Raw genomic sequence first — 23467 nt, 5'->3', positions numbered from 1 at the left:
TAGCCAACTTGTTTTCCCTTGAGTAAATTTGTTTAGAAGCTAATTCTGTAAGTGAGTGGATATATATAAATTGTCGTTCCTGCTCTTTAATTTGTGTTCATCCTTTCATAGTTAACATTATTTTCTTAAATAATTGTGAACCACTAACTATGATTTCATTCTTGCTTTTTTCGATCTTTTTTTTTTCCTTTCACCTCACATGATTTCTTAAGATAATATACTTTGACGAGCTCGTGAAAATGAAAGGAAAAGCTCAAGGAGGGACTCTTCGGTAACACGAAAATTTTGAATTTTCTATAGCTTGTACAGCAATATTTAATAGTATGGGTTTATTTAACAATATGATGGTTTGTTAGTTTCTTTTTGTTTTTACTTGGGCCAGGTATTAAAATTTTGGTTAGAAGAGATTTTTTAAATTAACTATAATCATATTCAATTGATGGTAAGAAATTTAAGTTAAGCAAGAATGATAAATTCAGAAAAATGAGGCCAGATGTAACCTTTTGGACTGCAGTGAGATATTTGAGATTATAGTTGAAGAATAATCTTTTCAGAAAGAAGGCCTAAAAAGGACATTTTCAAGAGATAAATAGAACTTTGTTAGATATATAGGAATAACAACAAATGTGTCTCTTGTATGGGAGAAAGGTTGCAGAAAAAAATTCAGAGCTGAAAAAGGAGAAGTTTCTTCAAATTAATACAGATATAAGGAACGGTGGGTTCCACCATGGATGTAAAGGTTCTCCTTCAATCTTCCACGTAAGCTCAAAGATATTTCTCTACGTGGATTGAAGCATGTAGATATTTTTCGTTTTGCAGTGACTACAACCTCACCATGGTGTTCACATGCTTAAATTGTCATCATAAAAATTAAGGCCTTTTTCTTTTCCAATATACAGAACAAAAAATTTTAACACTGTTTAGCCATGGAATCCTCTGCAACTCTACCTCTTTCTCAGCTTCCTTTTGTGTACCCTGCAACACCCAGGAGCAACAAAGCTTACCCCTTTTGGCCTTGCAAGCGAAGAAGCTCGCAGCCAACACGCTTACACTGCAACAAGATGTTTGTACCAGGTAATTGGTTCGGTTACTTTTCTACTCTGTTCATCTTCTCCATTATGACTAAAGGAACTAACATTAAACCACAAAACATTGGCAATGAAAAAAATTTGTCACTGATACATTGACTTGTGACCAAATTAGCATTAATTGTATGTAATGGGGTTGGGTTATATCGATTGGGATGCAGGATTTGGAGAAGCATCACCAGAAGCAAAGGCGGCTAAAAACCTTCACAATTTCTTCACCTACATAGCTGTGAAGATTGTTGCTGCTCAACTTGAGGTTCCTTTTCCTTTTTGGCTTTGACAATCCCTTTATTATTGGATGAAATTTTTGTGAACTTATATTTAAAGAGATTTAGTTGTCAATCTGATCCAAGGCTAAATAATAATAACAATGATTTGTCAGTGGATTTACTTTGATGCACGTTGTTCAACTAAATATTTAATACTTTTTTCTGTCAAATAATATTTTCCGTAGCAGAGCTACAACCGTGAAGCATATGATGAGCTGATTGAATTTCTTGGTAGACACTCGTTGAATGATGGTGACAAATTTTGTGCCGCCATGTTCAGAGAATCATCAGGACATAAGAACTTAGGTAACGGCTATTATCAAGCTACTCAATCCTCAATTGGTATCTAATTATTAATATCTGATTAGCAACTTTGTTGTGTATTGCCATTGTATGAACAAAATCTCCGAACTAATCTGGCATGTACATGAATAGCCCTGCGTATAATGGAGGTAAGGAGATTATTTTTATATTATTTGATTATCCATCACATGTTAAGGAGTTATGATTAAATACAACGATGTATGATTATAGGTGAGATCAGCATACTGCAAAAGTGATTTTGAATGGGACAACTTGAAGCGCCTAGCCCTCAAGGTTCGTAACTCAATAACGTCTATGTTCAGGAATCCTGCAGAAGTTTATTCAACTTTCTGTATGATTGAAAAATGTTTATAATTCTGCCCTTATCGTCTTGTAGATGGTCACGGAATCTAACACGAAGCTCATGACGGAATATGTCTTAGAAACCAGTCATGTTGAAAGTGAGAAGTGAATAGTCTTCAACCAAAGCATTAGCCCCTTTATTCCTTCCGATCAGGGGCTAGGGCAATGTACCAATTTATATGTACAGAAAGAACTCGTTCACACGGTTATCAATCAATTTTATACTTAAGCTTTAGCAAGGTTATGATTAAAAAAATAGTTAGATCATAGAATGGTTGGACAAATTCGATATACAAATTGATAATCAGCAGATATATTATTAAACCTTCGAAAACTTCGGTTGTATTTGAAAGCTTCAAAATTTTAAAGACGCATTTGACGCTTGAAATGTGTGAAATCCCTTTCAATTCAAGTCAAGCCGTTTATAGAAACACGCTTAATTACTTGGGAGTAGAAGAGTTGTCTGGTCCAAATATGTAAACATTTCAAGCACACATAAAGTGTCATATTTCGGGACAAATATTGGTGCTGTTTTCAAGGCTTCATTCTGAAAGACAGATAATGCATGACTAATTATCCTTTGCATCTGAAATGAAAAATGTCTAAGGATGAAACAAACAAGCAACAAGCATTACTTTTAATCCTCAATGTTCAACGAAATAGTTTATCTTTGATGGTTTACAGTTTACACTTCATGATTTCTAACCAACACAGCCAAAATCACCATCTTCACTAAGATATAGGGTTTGTTATTGTCGAATACCAACTACAAATATCACATCAGATGTATAGCTTGAGGTTTACCAAGCATAGCCTATTCAATATAACTAGTCTACTTCTCACCTCTCGTGCTATGACCAAATAAAGTAGTGCAGTTTAAGAAGCTGTCTCCTACCCAATTTTGCCAAAGAATTGGATTGGCAACACAATGTTCTCCGGCAGAAGGAATCAATGATTAAAGATACAAGCATCCTCGGTTTTAGAGTTCAATGCATTTGTCCTATTGTTTAAATAAAATCTTCCATTATGCTCCGATCTAGCAGACTTCACAATTACTTGTCATTGTGGCTGCAGATGACAGCAAAGAGGTTGAGACAGAAAAAGGTAAAGGTTAGTGTTAATAAGGTTGTCCGCTGCCGACGAGATTTGTTTCCAAAGCACATGCACATATGATATTGTTGAAAATACGTTGAAGTTTATCTTCTATCAAATTTGAATTGATACTAAGCAGTATCCGCTTCATCAACATAGCGATGTAGATCACTTGAGGCATGAATTTCACCATTGCTGAAGTATGAATGGGCATATTCTTCTATGTGATCCAACCTGCAAAATTACGTGTCATTAGCAGCATATACTTGAAATTTGACTAAGTAATTGAAATTTTAAATTTGATCAAATCAATATATATATATATATATATATATATATATATATATATATAGACAATACTAGTGACCCTCAAAAGCATGAAATGACAAGTACAGTCATTGCTCCTTTCATGTTGGTAAGATTTCCTAGCTTTACTAACAGAACCAAAACGGATAAAGAGGAACTTTCATCTTAGAAAACAAGATTTCTTTGTACGACCAAAAAGGCCTTCACAGAGTAAATTGACACTATAAATGTAACTATGGTACGACCAGAACAACAGCCATAGGACAATTACCTATATACATAGTTCACCATGATCCCTCCACTTTGAGAAAGACCCTTTTCTGATCGATCAGCCATCCAATTAATTCTTTCAACCATCTGTCCACATTGAGAAGCAAAATTTTATTCACACCAATTTACTCAAATTACAACTGAATTAGGACACAAATTTGCTACATGAAAGAACCATTTTATCATATTGATTATAGAGAAAGAAATACCAAGAAAACAACCCATACAATGACTTCCGCGAAAAAGCCATCAAAAAGTATAACGTACTATATGGAAACTACAGCTTTCAGAATGAAAATACCATCAACAATAACAATGAAGTTTATTGGCTCTACATTATGGTTGTAAAACATACCGCTCCATTTTGCAAGTGAAAATTTGCTACAGAGTCCAAAGCTTTTCCTCTTTTCTTCTCTTTCAGAAGGTACCTGTGATACGAAAGAACCCAAAATGCTTCCAGGTTACCTTGACTTAAATTATGAGTATTAGCAACCAGCCTAGCTCAATATGATCTTTCAAAGAAGTCATTTGTAACATGGCTTTGTTTTATTTCCCAAATTTGTTTCCAGTGTTCCAATACCTGGCACACAAACGCATCAATGGGGCTTTTAATGCTGAACGAATTTCTGGAGAATGGATCCACTTAGAGGATGTAGAAGTAAGCAAGTTGAACATCAAATCCATTCCATTTTTTCCCGATGCAATATCCCTGTATTTCATATTCATATTAGTCACTTCACAGTAACCCAGAGACAAAGTAGGGGGTAAATGAGAAAGAAAAGCAAAAAAGAAGAGGAAAAAAACTGAACCACTGAATGTTGCAGTTAATATTAATGATGGGGAATAACAACAGTTTCCGCAAGCATGACACGTTTCAAGGTCATATTTTGATTCATCAGAATACATGAATTGTGAACTTGTCAAATCATACCATATTTAATCATGCAATTTGAATCTTGAATCGTGCCCTTTTAATAACTGCGCAAATCTTTTACATTTTTTTTTTCAACACATTAGAGCCAATTGGACACATAAAGGAGAAACAAAAAAAGACAAAAAAAAAAATGTAATGCAGCTATTACGACAGTTTATTTTACATAAATATGCGACAGTGGTGTTGCCAAAAAATATCCAAGAATATCATAACATAAAATATGAAGATAGAACAGTATGCATCTTACTTAGATAAACTCATAAGTGATTCTTCTTCCTCGGGTTCAAGTATATTTTCGTAGAAAGTGGAACTAGATTCCTCGGCTTGTGATTGAGACAAATTGCCTCCTTCAGCAAGTGGTGTCTGAGATGCTGCTAACTTGGATAGAAGCCATGACATGAATCCCGGGATGGGACTCAGAGTTGCAAAGGTCTACAGCCAAAATATGATCAGCAATCTTGGATGTGGGAAGGCATAAGTAAGAAATTGCATTATCCTAAGAAATATGACATTTATCAAGAAAAATTCATACACCTGTGCCCAATAACTACTGGGATTAAGTATATTACTTTTAGATTGCAATACAAAGAACAAGGGAATATCAATTTGAAGAATAGTCTTTTCGCCGAAGTGCCACGTGTCTATAGTTCTATAGTGCTTTTTCGAACAATGACTCCAGAAATCTACATCTTTTAGAGCAAGGAAAAATTTTTAAAACCCAGGGTTTAAACAATGAAACCATAAAGTTGTACTGAAGTACTTGGAAAACCTCCCATCAAATATGAAGATTTAAAGGGAAAACAACAGATTTTTGTTTAGCCATTTCCATTTATATCAAAACCATGAAAATAAAAGGTAAGAAACTGAGATTAAAAAAAGAAAAAAGAAATGTGCGGCATCTCTCTTTTGAAACCTCCCATCAAATATGAAGATTTCATTAATTCTTGTGCATTCACAAAACCCCATGAATCTCCGAATAATTGATAAAATACTTACAGAAATGTGCGGCATCTCTCTTTTCACCTGTGTTACAACTCGTTTGATAAGAAATTTTCCTAAGTTGATCCCTGCTAAGCCTGGCTGCAAATTATAACATATCAGATATAAAACTACCTCCATCGTTATTCTTCTTTAGGGAATCAGGAGGGGGAAACTGACAATGATATAAACAGAAAAGCAAACAGATCAAAGGTACAAACATGAATAAAAACAGAACATAAAAGAGAGTGGGCAACTTAAGCAAATTGTAGCAATAATTCCAGTCGGAGAAAAAGCCAAAGATAAACAGTTCACTTTGCATTAAGAATGATTGTGCTGAACTTCACCATGATATATGATGTAATAATTAACAATGTTTAGATATTTAGTCAAATCTCCACTAGCCATAACTTTCATTACTTTCATGAGACATAGCATACCTGAGTTGATGATATAGAGTAGAACAAGGCACATGTTGCCTCACTTTCAGGTATAGGAGGACTATCCCACAAAACTTCCTGTGGAATAAATAAACACTGTTAAGTTACTGAAAAAGGATTTGGTCCAGTTGAATTTTAATAACATTAACCTGTATAGTCTGAGCAACATCCTTCAGCAGTGCAACTTCAATGAAAATTAGGGGTTCACCTGAGGAAAATATAGACCACATAACGTACTTAAACACACTTGAAGCTTTAAGAATAGACCTCTTCAAATGAGACACAGAAGTTAAGTGAACTGTTGGGTAGGAGCACTCAGCAACCTTGATATTTATAACAATAAATTATTTTTGCATTTACAAGAATAATAATAATTATCATAACAATAAAGAACTAAACTATTTCCTTTGGCCATCTTACCAATGTTAAATTAACTCCTATAATTCTCAGTGACATATTAATCACAATCACAATTTTCGAACAGCGGATTTGAGAAAAGGTATATAAAGACATATTTTAAACCAATGTTGCACTGGATCACAAAGGGGCAAATAGTGTAGACTATAGAAAGTATTGCACCAAATTTAATTTTTCAAGCACAGGAGAATAATGAAATTCCACTGTACTGCCTAGTTAATACGATCACTAGAAAGCATTTTGACGTTACTAACTTCCTGAGCTGATGATACAAACTCAAAATATTAAATAGAGGTGAAACCAATTACTGCTAGGATGTTGGTTAGTGCACCAGTACAAATTATAAAACTGTGAGAGGTAGAGAACTATCTTTCAGTAACAAAGGGTTAGAGGAACTGCTGACCAGGAATAGCTGGATGTAAATACCCAAAACAACGACGGCCAACTCCTAGCCTTCTCTTGAGATCTAGAAGGTTGCTAATTGGGTGAACAGCCTACACAAGATATGAAAGATTATTCATATAGTGGAAGACCAGAGATACGTTGAATAACAATTCAAGAAAAAAGGAGAAAAGTACTTCATAAGCAACAATTTTCTCCAGCAAAGAAGCAGGATCATCCCATGTAATCTGGTGAAGCTCTAAGGCAGCAGGACTAAGCCATGTAACAAATTTTTCCTTTAAATAAGAATCCAATGCTCTCAGAGATGCAATATTTTCCTCTCTGTAATGGAAGAATTGAATCATTAGACTCAAAATTTCAGGAAAGCAGGTTGAGCTCTTGTTCTGCTCTTATCTTTCTTTCTTCATTTCCTCCAGAAACGTTATGAACTACAGGTATCTAAAATTTATACTTGTATAAATTTATTTTATTTTAAGGTTCTCGTAGCAAAAGTTCCTTGTGCAGACAAAGGTAACTAAATTTCAAAGAGCAAAATGATGAACTAAGATTTCTTTTATTTGCTCCTTCTGTCATTGCAAGATAAGGAAATTAAAGGAAACAGATATAGCAGAAAAATTGTTCAAAATAAAATCGTGTAGCACCAGCCATAAACTTACGCTAGAATGGTTAGGATATCTTCTCGAAGAATGGATAAGATCCTCAACCCTCCTGGATGAGTGTTGAGACGCTCAAAAAGAACTTCATAAACTGGCTGAAGGGCATGCCTCAAATTCCTCTCAATGCGATAGAAAGGAGAAAACAAGCCTTCATCTTCAGAGCCACTCACTTGAGTTTTGTCTGCCAATCCAATCATTTTTCTTTCAAACCAAAGTTTTGAAAGCAATAATTGAAAGAGTTACACACAAGCGCGCATGCCCACGCCCACGCCACATAATAACTCACCAGCAGGTGGTTCAAGTCCAAGGTACTGCTTTATCAGGTCACGCACTTGTGATCGATTGAGATCATACTCTCTGGCAAGGACAAGGAGCAACTTGCGACGGTTTTCATGAGAAAGACTAAAATAACCCTACATAATCATCACCGGCATATGGAAATGAAATAAGCAATGACAACAAAAAAGAATAGAATTGAGAAAGTTTCACCGCATTAATTAAAATATAAAATTAGACTACCTCCGAGAAGTTGTTAAGAACATCATCCAGAACTTCTGTTTTGTTCATTGATATAGCAGAGTGCATTGAGGAACGGACACGCTTAAACTCTCTGTGAATAAGTCAAAAGAACAACACAAATAACAGAAAACAAAAAAATGAGCAAAATAAAGTAAGCAAAACCCAATTCCAGGTATGTGAAACAAAAATTAAGAAAATAACTGAAAAATAGGAACCTCTCGGAGTTGCCGGAGTCATTAGGCAGCGCATTTCCTTCACCTGGAGATCCGTTTTGGCGGGAACTCTGCTGCTGCGTTTGACTCGTCGCGTTCTGTTGTGTATTCATCGAATCGAAAGAACCACAAATCAACAAGAAACAAAGTCCAAGCTAATTCAAGCACATAAAATGTTATCGACTTGATTGAATAATCGAATCAAAACAAAGTGTTCGTATGAGTCAAATCTGCACAGTAAAAAATCAGGGGAAAGTAGAAGGAATGAAGAGAAGTGTAAGTGGAAGATTATTTTACTCACGGCTAGAGGGATGGGAGAGAGAGAAAGATTTGTACGATCGTTGGGCTTCATTCTGGCGCGCATCAAAATGGACCAAGCTTTTTTGCACATTTTCTTTTATTATTATTACTCTCCTATTTATCGGGTGAAAGCTGTTCGACAATCGAAATCAACTACTGGTATAGTGAATAATGAAGTTTGCTTTCTGCTTTTGGATCGTGCGTTACATCGCTGTTTGGCAACAACCCCTACTATTTTTGTTTTAAGTTCTTATTCCGAGGTAGCAAGCGCGTTGCGTGCAAGCCACACACATTTTTTTATTCCTTTTTTAGGTCAACGTCCGACGTTGACTATCCACATCACTGTAGATTTTCGCGCTTTCTCCAATTCAGGTTTTGGGCTCCATGACCCAAAATGCTACCAAATTGGACTCTTTACTTTATGAGTTTCTTCATGCACCCCATTGTTTCCTTTCTGCACACCCAAACAGGACTCCATCGGATTATGAAATTCGCTCAATAAACACAAAAATCCATATAGTCAGATTCTGAAATAAGATAAACATAAAAAAAATACACAATCGGTTTTCAAAATTCGATTAAGCATCAATTTTTTGTTTACAAGACTTCAAAATCCAGTTAAGTGCCAATCTTTTAGTTCGTCAGATTTCAAAATCCGGTTAAGTATATATTTTTTTTGTTTATCGTGAAATCTATTTATGTGAATTTTCGTGTTTGTTAGGCAGATTTTGTAATACGATGCAGTCCTGAACTTGATAATGTGTGTTCCGGATTTCATACACCCCATATCACACATATAACAATAATTTATTTATTCAACATATATTTTGTAAGGGTAAAGTGGGAACTGCAGTTAAAGTTGGGGTGCAGGAAGAAAACAATTGGGTGGAGGAAGAAACCCCTTTACGGGTCAGCTAAATTGGACTTCTACATTGGAAAAATGTCAAGTTTGTGGGAAAATAATGTAGAGTGGCATTGTGTCATTATTCCTTATTTAGCGATTTTTATCATTACCATATGCTACTTAAGCAAGTTTCTATCTTGTTTTGTAATGAACGAATCGTTGCAAATGATGTCTTACGTCTTAATAAATGATAAAAGCAAAATTCCCAAAAGATTAAAAAAAAAACATGGAACTTGGGAAGCATTACCCGCTACAAAAATTTAAAAGTCCAAAATAAATGTAGTCAATTATCTCTATCTTTTTACTTCATGTAGAAAATAATTACTATAAAGTAGGGAGAAAAAGCACAACAAACATAATGTGTCGCTAAAATAGGTTCTAATTTGGCTTTGATTTCAAGTTAGAAATGGGTTTTAAGCCTAACTCAACCCCACAAAACCGGTTTGTAAGTTAAGGATTACACCCACTTATATATTATGAATTGACATTATCTCTAGTCAATGTGAGATTTCCAACAATAACCCAAACAAATATAATTAAAGATTTTTCCTCTTTCATTTAGAATTTCATTCCTTTATTTTATTTTTTTAAAAAGTTGCGTCACATTTATTCCTTGATTTATTCGTATACTTGGGTTGATTCCTTTGAAATAAGGAACGGTCTTTGGACAATGGACATTATTTGTTTTATCTTTATTCAAGTTGCCACTTTTTTTTCTTCTCTATCTTGTAAATCATGAATTAAAATAAAGTACGGAGTACCTAAAACCTATATAAAAAACATGTACTATGAATGAGCCAATGAAGATACTTTGGTCATCTAATTTACCAATGTAATACGATAAACTGAAGAAGAGAGGATATGCAAAAAATATTAGAGGGAAGAGAATAAAGAGAAAAGGTTTTTTTATTCTGAATGCTATATGCTAGTTGCTAGCATGTGGTCACTGTAAATATGCATATATCTTACTTACAATCCAAGAAAATGACAAATGGTTGTGGATAGCTCACATTCTTTTCTTTGATTTTCATCCATTTACAGTATATTCAAAAATGCTCCTCTGCTCTCATTCACCAATACTCTTCCCTTCTTCTACATTACCTTTTTCCATACAAATTTGATTTGTTGAAATGGTTATCTCCACTTAAAATAATTTGTTCAATAATGGCTAAATTATCAAATGAATAATAAAGGAAAATTATACTTTAATTTTTATTTTTTTTACTTCTATCATTTAATTCTTAAAATGACTTAATGTGAGTCATTGATTCTTTTATGTGAGTTTCACATCGAATAGAAATGAGAAAATATTGTACTATACAAAAATAAAGACTCATAAATTTATTGTTTTAAGGTTTGGATAAAGAATAATATTAATTTCTTAGATGATATTGATGTTATATCTCCTTAATAAAATCTTCTCTTTAAACCTAGTATTAATTAATGACAAAATATCACCGAAAATAAGTTAAATGCAATATATATGAAAGCAAATGATGCTACGATACGACAATTACAGCGCACAAATATCTTCATAGGAAATTTTGATTAGGTAAAAGTATTATGGGTGTGTGATCTGATGTTGTCTTGGTGTTTGGGTCAGAAATTTGAGGTTGTTGGCATTAATATGGAAAACTGATACACAACGCGTTGACCGGATCTCCTCTGGCGTGAATGTTGCTTGTTCCGTAATCCGTGATTGAATCTCTATTTTCATCGTTTGATCCCCAGAGAAAGAGAGGAGTTTTCATTCACCAAATTAATTGCAACGTCCATCTCACCGCAAGGGCCACCACCGACGTCGTTTTATATTAGAATAACATCATTACATTTTGTAAATAGGCATATATCATAACTAAAAACATCTTCATTTCGGTCTAACTTTTATGAATGTTTTCATTCAACACAACATAGCGGATTTTAATTGTCTTTCCTCATGCTTATGAAAAAAAGGATCAAAAGATGCTTTATTTGCTTTTTAAAAGACTAAGTTGTTCATCAAATATACAGAATGAATCGGGTGTTGAAAAGACAATTAACGTTCGGATTTATTAGTAGTGACAACTGAGCAAGGTTACTTATTATGGTGAGTGCTTTCGATAATATAATTATTGAATGTGAAACATCATGATTCGAGATTCTAGTTGTTGGCTCTCAGTGATTATGACAAACCATGTTAACAAGGCATTACTACATCACTTGGATAGTTGTTAATCTAGTCATCCAAACCAAAATCACGCTTATTTTAATATGATTTAATTAATCCTAAGGTACCCAATTTGGTACTAGTGTGTCAAATTGTTATCCGTTTTTAAAAAAGTGTCAATTGCATCTCAATTTTTAAAAATTGCTTCAATTAGGTACCTTTCAGACAGAGTTGACTAACGCCGCTAGTCAACGTGCCACGTGTCAATCTGTGGTTTTTTTGATTTTTTTTTAATTTTTAATTTTTTTTTAATTATTTAAAAAAAAATTAAAAATGCCTCGTGTCAAGTCCCTTGTGTGACACATGGCATTGTCAGTGCCACGTGGCATTGTAATGCCACGTGTTAGTGTCACTATCAGATGTCATTGTCCCCATTTATGTTTTTTCGTTTCAATTTAGTACTTATGTGTATTTGATTCAATTTTGATCTAATAATTTTTGATAATTAAAATATTTTTTAATAAAATTAAAAGTAATTAAGTATAAAAGTTTTAAAAAAATTAAGTATTTGATATTTATATTAAAATTTAGTGGTAAAAGTCATTTTATTAAGTCATTTTTAATAAAAAAAAAATAGCATAACATTCATACAAATAATAAATTTGGTCTGAAATTGAGAGAAACATTATAAATATTAGTACTTAATTTTGTAAAAATATTTATACTTAATTATTTTTAATCTTATAAAAAATGGATTACAAAAATATTTTAATTATTAAAAAAAATTGGGACAAAATTGAATCAGATACACATACTTTGGTACTAAATTGTAACAAAAAAACATATGTGGGGACTAAATCGAAATCAACACAATGACATTGACACTGACTCGTGGCATTACAATGCCACGTGACACTGACAATGCCACGTGGCACTGACAATGCCACGTGTCACACACAGAGACTTGACACGTGACATTTTTATTTTTTTTAGAAAAAAGTTAAAAAAAAATAAAAATTAAAAAAAAAATTATTATTTTTTAAATAAAAAAAACCACAGATTGACACGTGGCACGTTGACTAACGGCGTTAGTCAACTCTGTCTAAAAGGGACCTAATTGAAGCAATTTTCAAAAATTGAGATGAAATTGACACTTTTTTAAAAGCGGATACCAATTTGACACACTAGTACCAAACTAGGTACCTTCCTATTAATTAAATCTTTTAATATCTTAATGCATGTTTACTCTACGTTAATTAGACATGTTTGCTTTTTTAAAATTCAAGTGTAACTAATTTTAGTATAATTGTTATCGGGAACTGTGTACAAATTGTCCAATCATTAATTTTTTATCAATTTAAAATTTATCGAATTTCAGTCGTATTTTTATAATTTTTAATGAATTTAAACTATTATAAAGTGTATTACTAATTATTGGTATTGAGTAAAGTGCATGACACGTGGGCAATATATGGAATTGTGTGTTCCTAATGTATTGAAGGAATCTATGATAAGTCACGGGCAATTAAAACTAAACTATTGTGAGCAGCCCTTGGCCCCATGCAATTATGAGAACACTTTTCACGAGTTATTCTTTTCTCCCTTCTTACTTTCCTAGTCTTTACATGATTACTTTCCACACCTCCATTTTATAACTTTTATGCCAAAACTCCGGTTTTAAAAAAGTGTTGCTTCCTTTACTACTATTCTATTGATTTTTAATTATGTAAAAGCTAACCAATTAATTGTGTACGATATTTATTATTCTCAATATTAAATAAATTAGTTAACAATATTAAATTTATTATATATATTCGAAATTAACAATAGAATTCAATCCAAATTTCGTAGTGGAGTATTTTTTTTTATACTCTTATTCACCATATACACAACTTCCCTGTTTACTATTTTTTAGTAATTCGTATAAGTTGTTCTAACGTTGATATACTGTTGGTGTAAATTTTTTACATCGCCAAATAGTAAAAACAATGTTCTAAATGCAACTTTTAAAATAATGATTACATCACTAACACTTTCCAATTATGTAACAATTCATATCTGGATTAACTGTAAAGCGAGCAGACATCAAAGTTTGAAAATTATTGTGGTTTTCCTAAAAGAGATAATGAGAAAGCCGTAGCTTCTTCCTACGTGCTAAATTACCATTATTGAAGTTATTATTTTGTTTTTTTATCAACATATCCATAATGACGAGAATGTAAGCGAAAAGGAAGAGTGATGGTAAATGATTCGAAGATCGATTTCAAGATTATTGAGAACATGGTTTTGTTATTGTCTTTTTGTGACTAGAAACGTAAGAAAATGTGCTTCATCCTATGGTTAGTTTCGTAAAATTCATAAAATACCAGGGAGACTAGAGTTTGTGATCTTATATGGATTGAGTTGTTTTTGTGTGGTTTCATTCGTGTAGCCTCTAAAACGGGTGTTTAGATTTGGTGGTGGAGTTTAACCTACAATATTTGGTTGAATTATGTCTAAGTTATCCAAGTTCAAATTACATCGAGATAAATTAGGTAGAATTAAGTTCGGGTTAAATTGGTTAGTGAAATTTAGGTTAATTGAGTTTTATTTGGTTTACGTCAGATTAAATATATATATCTGGCTTACTTTGTTTAGTTTATGGAGATATTCAATCAAACTGAATTTAAGTTATATATATTTTAGATAACTAAATAAAGTATATAATATATATATATATATAAAAGAGAATATACAATATATTTTCTTTTTACATTTTTTTAAATTACACTATACATGTATTTAGTACACTCCTTTTCAAATGCAGTGCGGTAGTTCACAATATTAATTATAGAGAAAGAAACATATACCACGGTTATAATTTAAATAAAACTCATTAAAATAAACAACTTCTTGAATAACATAAATAGTAAACATTCAAAAGACAGAAGTCAACTGAAAAAAAGGAAAGCATCTCATATTCAAGAGTCAAAACTCATATGAATAATTTGTCCAAATATATTAATGAATTTAATATCTACTATGGTTGACCTGTTAAAAAAATCTCACCTAACGTCATGAATTTTATAATTTTATAATTTTTTCAATATTTTAATTATCTTCAGATGTAAAAAACTAATATAGATCCTATACTAATTTCGCTAATTCTTTTCTAAGTAGTCTCAGAATTTAATGTCCGACCGGACATAAGTCGGCTGAAAACCACCTACTTGCCGCTAATATTAGTTTCCTGCCGGTTCACTTATGAACGATGAGTTGTAACTACAGCTCTTATTTTAATATTAAAAAATAATATTTTAACTTATTTTTTTATTCATTTTTAATTCATATTTTTATCATCTTTAAATTATTTATTTTAATTTTTTATGATGTGATGTGATAATCTAAAAATAATAAAAATAATAAATTAAAAATAAATAAAGAAATAGATTAAAGTATGATCATCCTTTAATATTATATCAAGCATAGTTAAACAAATTATTTTCCAACTAATTCAAACTCACATTTCAAATTTTACACGGTATAAACTGCTTCTAACATATACAAGACTTGGCACCTCAACAACGGAAAGCTGGATGAGTACCTAATGCGTCAAATCTGATAGTAATTTTGAAGACAATCATTATTTCTCATTCCCTAAAAATCCATATTACTTGCTGATAGGGATTATTTGCATATTTATCTTACATTAATACATTTCCAAATCTTTTCCATCTTTTGCTCCTAGTAAGTTACTGATTTATGGTTGATTTCATGTTTGAACATACGCGATTGCGATTTTTAATTAAGACCAATCTGATAGTAATTTAGAATGATATTTGCCCCGTGTAGCAGGTAAGAGGGATGTGACTGGAGAGGGAAAACAAGACTACAAAAGTAGTATGAAATGAAGAGAAGCTGGGAAAGCTGAAATGACAGAGTTTGAAGGGTAAAAGCCCGAAAGGTGTAGAATTAGACTGTGCAAACGAAAGCCACAAAATCCAAAACCTCAGAAGGGAAAAAGGTGTGGGACCCAAGAAAATAAAATAAACATCCACCCATTTCACATTATTATTTTTCGCTTTTTTCTAAATTATTATTAGGTCTCCAGCATTATTATGTAGTAGTACATTGTAGTATTAATTTTTCCGAGTTTCTTATTTTCGCCGACACACACAAACTCACACACTCAAAGCGACACAGCACAACACAACAGTCTTGTGTGCTTTTGGTTATTCTCTCTCTTCATTACACCAAGCTTCGAATCTCTAATATCTGTCCCTTTCTTTCTTTAATGGCCCTGCCTTGTACAACCAGTCGCGATCTGAAACTCAACTACTACGGTACTACTTCTACTACTGCTACCCCTGTTTTCCTCTTCTCCTTTCACATCTCTTTCGCCTCCATGGTACTCTGCATGTGCCTCTCCACACCTGAACCACGATTCTGACCGCAATGCCTGCTCATCCTTCTTCTCTTTCTCCCTCCCTCGCTTTCATCTTCCTTGCTCTTCTTCCTCTGCTGTCCCTCGCCAACACTGATCCTACCGATGGTAATATATTACTGCTGCTCCCTTTTCTCTCTCTCTCTGTTTTTTTTGAGTGATCATGCGGCGGTTGATTGAAGGGTTCGGTTTTAATGTAGTCATGTGATGGGAACTGGGGAGTGATTGGTTTTGGGGAAAAAAATATGATTTTGCGTCGAGGGCATTGGGTTTTGATTTTTGGTTTCTGGACTCTGGGTGCAGAGGACGTGTGTGGTAATGCAAGTAATGAAGTTGTGGGTTGGTGCTTGTTCATACCAAAATGGTCTTTTTTTAATTGATGTTTTGTTTCTGTTGCAGTTCAAGCTCTCGAGGTTATGTACAATGCGTTGAATAGTTCAACTGAGTTAACGGGTTGGAGAATCGGTGGTGGTGATCCATGTGGAGAGTCATGGAAAGGGGTAACTTGTGAAGGTTCAGCCGTTGTTTCCATGTATGAGAGTCATATTGCAGATTTCTAATTTATTCATTTTGTATTTTTTAAAGCGTCTTTATTATTGCCAAGGTTTTATCAGCTATGATTTGGTCGCAATCCTTGACATTGCCGGAAATTGCAGACAAATGTGCTGGAAACCTTGCTGTTGTGACCGGAATCGCGGTTGCTGTTCGATTTTTTTCAGGCTTGTTTGTGGCCGAGAAAACTAATTCATCTTTTTTGTGATGCTGGCTAGTGAGCTGTCAGGATTAGGACTCGATGGGACTCTGGGGTACCTGCTTTCGGACCTTATGTCACTCAGAAAGCTGTGAGATCATTTTACTCTGTAATTTCGTGCCACACTACATATAATCTTTATTGTTTTAACATATGCTGGTAACTTGGTTATTGGTTTTTCAATTTTTATTTTGTATTTTTGCAGTGACTTGAGTGACAACAAGATCCATGATACAATTCCCTACCAGTTGCCGCCAAATCTTACAAGCCTGTAATATTAACTTCCAATTACCCACTCATTTCATCTCTTGATCGTTGTTAGTTTGCTTCTTTACTAGGACTGTTATTTCTTTTTCTGAATCGTGTCATATCTTTTCAATTGGGACAATCAGGAATCTTGCAAGAAACAATTTATCTGGAAATCTTCCCTATTCCTTTTCTGCAATGGCTTCTCTCAATTATTTGTAAGTTTCTTTTCGGTGTATATAGTTTTATTTCATAATATTCAATTTGATCATACATTGGAGCCGCTTACTGTGTTTTCTTGTTGTTTTTAGGAATTTAAGCAATAATGCACTCTCCATGACAGTTGGCGATGTTTTTGCTAATCTTTCAGATCTAGATACCCTGTAAGTCTTGTAAGATATAGTACATAGTGTCTTAAGTCCGACTTCCCCTCATTTCATTTTCTTCTTATTCTAATTAAGATATGAATGTTTATAATGCTGATTTATGGCAATGGTTAATCAGCTTCTGATGGTTTTTACCCCTCAAAATATATGAATAAGCATTTTCCTTTGCTGAATAGATGAACTTTTACATTTTAGGATTGAGCTAGTGTTGTTTTCGGGCCAAATTTTTGAGTTTTGGATTTTTGCCTTAAAGCATGCTCTTAAATTGACTTTATACTTGACTCATACTTTTAGTATATCATATATCAGAATCTGAATCAGTTTACCACACTAACATAGAGCTAATGCTCTGGCAGAAATCTGATAGAATTAGAGAAAGAGGAATAGTTTCATACAGAAACCTTCTATTGTCAATTGGTTGATTGGATATTATGGACTTACTAATAATAGTTTTATGATGGAATGATGAATTCTATCTGATGATTGTTTGCATTCATTTTCAATGATGCAGGGATCTATCTTTCAATAACTTCTCCGGGGATCTTCCTCCTTCATTTGGAGGACTGGCCAATCTTTCTTCTCTGTATGTTGGTTGATATTTTAATTGATGGACTGATAGCGGTTTGCAGTAAATGTTAAGTTAAGGCTTATCAAAATTCTTTTGTAGTTTCTTGCAGAAAAACCAGTTGACTGGTTCTCTTAGTGTTCTCGTTGGTTTGCCTTTGGATACTTTGTAAGTTCTTCTCCCATTTGGCCTTGATTATCTGCATATCGGTTTCTAATGTTGCTTTACAATTTTTCCAGAAATGTTGCTAACAATAATTTCAGTGGATGGCTACCTCGTGAGATTACTTCCATACATCATTTCATGTAAGTATTATGGATTTTTGTTTGAAATGCCTTTGTGTTTTCTAATTAATAGCTTTAACATTGTGGTTATTGTGACTCTTTAAACATGGACTAGATATGATGGAAATTCATTTGAGAACACTCCTGCTCCTCTTCCACCAGCAGTAACTTCTCCTCCCAGTGGATCTCATGGTCATCATCATTCTGGATCTGGCTCACATAATAAAACACAAGCCTCTGATAATGAAAATTCTGATGGCCATACGGGTTTGTCAGTGGGGGCTGTTGTCGGCATTGTGTTAGGTTCAGTAGTGGTGGCTGCCATTTTACTGCTTGCTTTTGTTTTCTGCATCCGAAAGCAAAAGGGGAAGAAAAAGGGTGCAAGGAATTTTAGTGGGAGCCTTCCTCGTGGTGTTATTAATGGTGAATTCCTTTCCTTTTTCCTTTTTATTTTCACACACACACATATTATGACTCTGTAATTTTGGTTCTTTGTCAAATGTGGTTTAGTATGTTATATGCATTAATTTGCCTCTATATTTGGAGGCACTAAAGGGAGCAGATACAAGTAAGGTGTTTAGAAGGACATTTTTAAGGAAAATTAGGATTTGGAGCTTTTTATTCGGTGTAAATTCCATGCATAAAGCATTATAGTTTTATAGCATGTTTGGTTTAACGTTAATTAAGTAAGATCTATGTCAATACCAACACATTATCTTGTAGCTGCTGTGTAAACTTGAGTTTTGATGTGAATATACCAACAAATGCACATAGCAAATGTGCATTGATTGGCATCTATGCATCCTGACTAGTTTAGCTTTTTCTGGGTTGCTTGCAGTAACTCCTCAGATGCAAGAGCAGAGGGTAAAGAGCGCTGCTATTGTTACAGACCTGAAGCCACGTCCAGCAGAAAATGTATCAGTTGAGAGATTACCTACTAAAAGTGGATCAGTAAGGCATATGAAGTCCCCTATAACTTCAACGTCGTACACAATTGCTTCTCTCCAAAGTGCTACAAATAGCTTTAGTCAAGAATTTATAATTGGTGAAGGTTCTCTTGGCCGTGTCTACAAGGCTGATTTCCCAAATGGGAAGGTAACACCTTTTACTGTTACATTTGTTATCTCCCTTTACACTGCATTTTTGGAATTTATTGTCTTTATCTGTGGATGAAAAATGTCTTTCAAACTAATAGATGGGAAATTGTTGAACCAGTGCTGGATGAATGTCACGAGAGTTTATGGACATTTTTTCTACATCTACTTATTCATTCACAAAGGCCGTTTGTCATTTAACACAGTTTTTGTACAATGATCCATCTATCTTTGCCAGTTTCTTCATTTTCTGTCCATCATGGATGTTTATTGTCTTATAAATTTGAACTTGGAGAAAATTCTTTTTAAATCCTACGAAATAAAAGTTATGGGCATTATAATATTCTAATGGTTCTGATATTTGCATTTGTCTAGGAAATGGCTATCAAGAAGATCGACAACTCTGCACTGTCATTACAGGAGGAAGACAATTTTCTCGAAGCTGTTTCAAATATGTCGCGCCTGCGGCACCCAAACATAGTGACATTGACCGGATATTGTGCTGAGCATGGCCAACGACTTCTAGTTTATGAGTATATAGGAAATGGAAATCTGCATGACATGCTCCATTTTGCTGAAGAAAACAGCGGCAAGGCTTTATCTTGGAATGCTCGTGTTCGCATAGCACTCGGCACAGCCCGAGCATTAGAGTATGTTTCATGAGTATATTAAGTCTCTCCTGAGCATGGCCTTGTTTTTACCCTCTAGTTTATTTGCTTTAGCCTGTAGGGCGAGTTAGAGTTAGTATATCGCATAAAGGCTAATTTCTTGAGTTATGCTTTGTCTATCAGGTACTTGCATGAAGTGTGCTTGCCCTCTGTTGTGCATAGAAATTTCAAATCAGCAAATATATTACTTGATGAGGAGTTAAATCCTCACCTCTCTGATTGTGGTTTAGCTGCTTTGACACCAAACACAGAGCGGCAGGTTGGTGAAATACTATTTCCTTCTTAAACAGATGAACATGGTTTTTTTATTGTATATTTTCTTTGCTATTTGCTTACTACATTGATTACAATCATTGAGTTTTAATTTTAACAGGTATCGACTCAGATGGTCGGTTCATTTGGTTACAGTGCTCCTGAATTTGCATTATCAGGAGTATACACCGTAAAAAGTGATGTTTACAGCTTTGGGGTGGTTATGCTGGAACTGTTGACTGGTCGGAAGCCACTAGACAGGTGAGTCTGCATACACTTTGGAAATTAATAATGTTCATCATGATTATTATTTTTTTCTTCCTTTTCTGTATGGCTTCTTACATGCATATGAAATTTTTGCAAGTTTAGTTCACGAATTCGATCAGAGCAGTCACTTGTGAGGTGGGCTACACCCCAACTCCATGATATAGATGCCTTGGCAAAAATGGTGGATCCTACTTTGAATGGCATGTATCCTGCAAAGTCACTGTCACGCTTTGCTGATATCATTGCCCTCTGTGTTCAGGTAAAACTTGAACGACTGATTGCTAGCAACTTGTTTTAGTACTTATTTCATTTGCTGCAGTAGTGCATTTATTTCTGATCTCTAGTTTAGTCTTTATAATACAGAAAATGCTATAACTGGTACCAAAAAAGAAACGAAAGAAGAAATTTTTATTGAATGCCTCTAGTGTTATTATACATGACAAAAGATGCCGCTCAAGTTGAGTGTTGGGAAGTAAAAAGCCAACAAAACGATAAAATTCACATAGTAAATACAAGAATGTTCCATTGGATGAGTATCCATACAAAACAGTAAGAGAGGTGAATGTATTAAAAGAGAGAGCTGAGGTATCATCTGACGTGGAAAAGTCCAAATAGGCTCCTCTAAGAGGACTACGACAAGATAGTGGATAGTCCTAGTACTAGAGGTAAAGGGAGATGTGGACCAATTAGACAAGATTAAGAATGAATACACTAGAGAGAAACTTGAGGTAGGGTTTATTATTAAAAGAACAAACATAAGAATCTTGCCTAAGATTGTGTGGACATATGTGGAGTACACTTGACAGAGGTTCCATAAGAAGACTAAATCTGAATCGGATGGAGAACAGTCCTATATAGGTAAAGGAAAGCAGAGGAAAACTACAGGAAAAACTATTTAGAATATAATGAATGGTGAATGGATTGTTTATATAAATTATTCACAACAAAACATTACAGTTTCATTTTTTTTTTTTTTCATTCCAACTTGTGGGAGAAGAGTTTGATTGCAAAGTAATTACTATAGAAAAATAGTAGTACTAGTCATTGGATGCATTGAATAGGGTGTATTTAATGCACCTTATAAAGAGACCATTGTAATTATTTGTATTGTTGACCAATATGTTGCAGTTATAGTTATTTGGTGTTATTGCCAACACCACAATTCTTCAGAAGATGTTAATGAGTTTGATTTTGTACACAGCCGGAACCTGAATTTCGACCTCCAATGTCTGAGGTGGTGCAAGCATTAGTCCGGCTGGTGCAAAGAGCAAGTGTGGTTAAAAGACGACCCAGTGACGAATCTGGCATTGGTCATAAGACCCCAGAACATGAGGCCATAGACATGTCATTTTAAGTGTTGGTGCCTCTACTCTTTTGCAATTTTGTGCAGTTGCCCCGGCTAAAATTTACTACTATAAAACACAGGAAGCAAGGAAGGAGTAGCAAGTTTGTGAAAATGTATCAAGTAATTTTAAGATACTAATTACTTACGTGTTGGATTTTCTCACACAACATTTAGAAATTACTCTGGAAAATAAAGTGTATATTTAGTTAACTCATCATGGTGTAATATATATAATTTTAAAGTCCTTGATGCAAAAATAGTCGCATAAAAAGAGAATTGTAGAAATCAACTTTATGAGTTTTAGGTTTTGTTGGCAAGCACAGATGAAATTCCAACCACCGACATAAAAGGCCTCGGAAAAGAGTGTGGATGCTATTCATTTGTAATGAGTTGGATTATTATTGGGCGGTGCACGGTCCCACTGTTCTATAATTCCATTCCATTTCTCTAACAGACACGCATTTGGCCTTTTCCTTGCATTTTTTAGCACTTTCTTGTCTTCTTCTGCATAATCCTAGGAACTATTTTGAATTTACAGCAAACTCCTTTTTTTCCTTTTTAGTTATAGCATGTTTGGGTCGCCTTGGAACGTTCACATGTTTCATAGTATGAAATGGAGAATTTAGAAATTGTCACTGATCTGGAAAGTGGGTTTGGTTGGTTTAAACTGGTAATCAAACAAACAAACAAGATGAGTTCTGGGGTCGGTGCATGTTTGTATTAAAAAACTAAGAGTTTGCAAATATTTTTACTTTGTGAGTAATGATTTTCTTCTCATTTTATATATAGGAAAGGAACTTTCATTTTTCATTGGAGTTTGTAAAAGTATTTTTGTAACTCAATTTGTTTGGATACTGTTAATCGTATTTGAACTAAGTTGGTGTAAAAATTTATTTTTGGGCAAATGTTCTTTCAAGTATTTAAGATAGGTATCAAGTGTTTTATAGATAATTAGTTTTGTACGATAATTTTTTAAATATTTATTTTAAGGAGTTTAAATTAATAATTATGTTAAAACTTACTGAGAATCTTCGATCTTTTACCCTTGAGTGGAGGATTGGCAATCTAGTGAAATCACTTCGTACAGATTGACACTTCTTTGAGTATCTAATCAGGTAGTTTTAGTAATTTTTTAATACGTAGTCTCCAAATTCACAATTTTATTGAGGTGTAAATAACTTTTTTTCCTGGTCTTCTTTTAGATCTATAAATCACATTTATTCCATTGTCACAACTAAGTGTCATCATAACTTTACGGTTGACAGTTTCTTTCAAATAAAAATAATAATGTGTTAATTATTAGAAAATTTATGAGAATGTATTTCTTCCTGAAATGCAATACAATGAGACCATTTCCATTTTTGAAAATGATAAATTTATAAACCTATATGATTAATTTTGAATGAGAAATGTTTGTTTTCCTATATTAAATATCTACACTCCATTTAATTTTTCAAGATTCTGCTCTTTTATCATACCGCTGTAAGAGAATACCTATAATATTAACTATCCAAATATGAGGAAACAGAGGAGAGTCAAAATGCACTAAAACTTCTGAAGGGAACACGCTTCTGCTCTGCCAAATCC

General features: G+C 33.7%; 3 protein-coding genes across 4 annotated transcripts; 2 read left to right on the top strand and 1 right to left on the bottom strand.

Moving 5' to 3' along the window:
* The first annotated feature begins 700 nt into the window (after nucleotides 1-700).
* On the top strand, nucleotides 701-2411 carry LOC114186984 (chaperonin-like RBCX protein 1, chloroplastic). The gene is made up of 6 exons (XM_028075079.1): nucleotides 701-1074; nucleotides 1250-1344; nucleotides 1546-1663; nucleotides 1793-1809; nucleotides 1892-1954; nucleotides 2058-2411. Exons 1-6 carry the CDS (start codon nucleotides 927-929, stop codon nucleotides 2130-2132), a joined length of 516 nt encoding a protein of 171 aa, XP_027930880.1. The 5' UTR covers nucleotides 701-926; the 3' UTR covers nucleotides 2133-2411.
* Nucleotides 2412-2632: 221 nt separating this feature from the next.
* LOC114186982 (malonyl-CoA decarboxylase, mitochondrial) lies at nucleotides 2633-8777 on the bottom strand. Of its 2 annotated transcripts, none has more exons than XM_028075078.1 (15): nucleotides 8551-8777; nucleotides 8253-8347; nucleotides 8038-8128; nucleotides 7805-7931; nucleotides 7519-7699; nucleotides 7039-7183; nucleotides 6864-6954; nucleotides 6193-6251; nucleotides 6044-6121; nucleotides 5622-5705; nucleotides 4873-5057; nucleotides 4272-4400; nucleotides 4047-4119; nucleotides 3693-3778; nucleotides 2633-3349 (listed from the first exon to the last, which is right to left on the bottom strand). In XM_028075078.1, exons 1-15 carry the CDS (start codon nucleotides 8638-8640, stop codon nucleotides 3247-3249), a joined length of 1617 nt encoding a protein of 538 aa, XP_027930879.1. In that variant the 5' UTR covers nucleotides 8641-8777; the 3' UTR covers nucleotides 2633-3246. The 2 variants fall into 2 exon arrangements, with proteins under 2 accessions (XP_027930879.1, XP_027930878.1); XM_028075077.1 differs by having other exon boundaries at nucleotides 8253-8404; nucleotides 8551-8772.
* Nucleotides 8778-15741: 6964 nt separating this feature from the next.
* On the top strand, nucleotides 15742-22309 carry LOC114188853 (protein STRUBBELIG-RECEPTOR FAMILY 8). Its single transcript, XM_028077512.1, has 16 exons — nucleotides 15742-16130; nucleotides 16422-16554; nucleotides 16793-16864; nucleotides 16979-17044; nucleotides 17166-17237; nucleotides 17331-17402; nucleotides 17917-17988; nucleotides 18073-18138; nucleotides 18210-18275; nucleotides 18370-18677; nucleotides 19093-19349; nucleotides 19724-19998; nucleotides 20140-20275; nucleotides 20390-20529; nucleotides 20638-20794; nucleotides 21737-22309. The coding sequence occupies exons 1-16, from the start codon at nucleotides 16034-16036 to the stop codon at nucleotides 21887-21889; spliced, it is 2142 nt and encodes a 713-aa protein (XP_027933313.1). The 5' UTR covers nucleotides 15742-16033; the 3' UTR covers nucleotides 21890-22309.
* Nucleotides 22310-23467: the final 1158 nt, after the last annotated feature.

Source organism: Vigna unguiculata, chromosome 6, assembly GCF_004118075.2.
Source record: "Vigna unguiculata cultivar IT97K-499-35 chromosome 6, ASM411807v1, whole genome shotgun sequence".
In the NCBI taxonomy this organism is placed as follows: Eukaryota; Viridiplantae; Streptophyta; class Magnoliopsida; order Fabales; family Fabaceae; genus Vigna; species Vigna unguiculata.
Note: the sequence above shows the minus strand (reverse complement) of the source record. Positions and strands in the feature narration are given on the sequence as shown.

Coding starts and splice junctions, on each gene's coding strand:
- LOC114186984 (XM_028075079.1), top strand. CDS start 927: ATGGAATCCTCTGCAACTCTACCTCTTTCTCAGCTTCCTTTTGTGTAC. Junction 1,345..1,545: donor TTGTTGCTGCTCAACTTGAG/GTTCCTTTTCCT, acceptor TTTCCGTAGCAG/AGCTACAACCGTGAAGCATA. Junction 1,955..2,057: donor TGAAGCGCCTAGCCCTCAAG/GTTCGTAACTCA, acceptor ATCGTCTTGTAG/ATGGTCACGGAATCTAACAC.
- LOC114186982 (XM_028075077.1), bottom strand. CDS start 8,640: ATGTGCAAAAAAGCTTGGTCCATTTTGATGCGCGCCAGAATGAAGCCC. Junction 7,700..7,804: donor TGGACTTGAACCACCTGCTG/GTGAGTTATTAT, acceptor TTGGATTGGCAG/ACAAAACTCAAGTGAGTGGC. Junction 6,955..7,038: donor AGAAAATTGTTGCTTATGAA/GTACTTTTCTCC, acceptor TATCTTGTGTAG/GCTGTTCACCCAATTAGCAA.
- LOC114188853 (XM_028077512.1), top strand. CDS start 16,034: ATGCCTGCTCATCCTTCTTCTCTTTCTCCCTCCCTCGCTTTCATCTTC. Junction 18,276..18,369: donor ACTTCCATACATCATTTCAT/GTAAGTATTATG, acceptor AACATGGACTAG/ATATGATGGAAATTCATTTG. Junction 20,530..20,637: donor GGTCGGAAGCCACTAGACAG/GTGAGTCTGCAT, acceptor TTGCAAGTTTAG/TTCACGAATTCGATCAGAGC.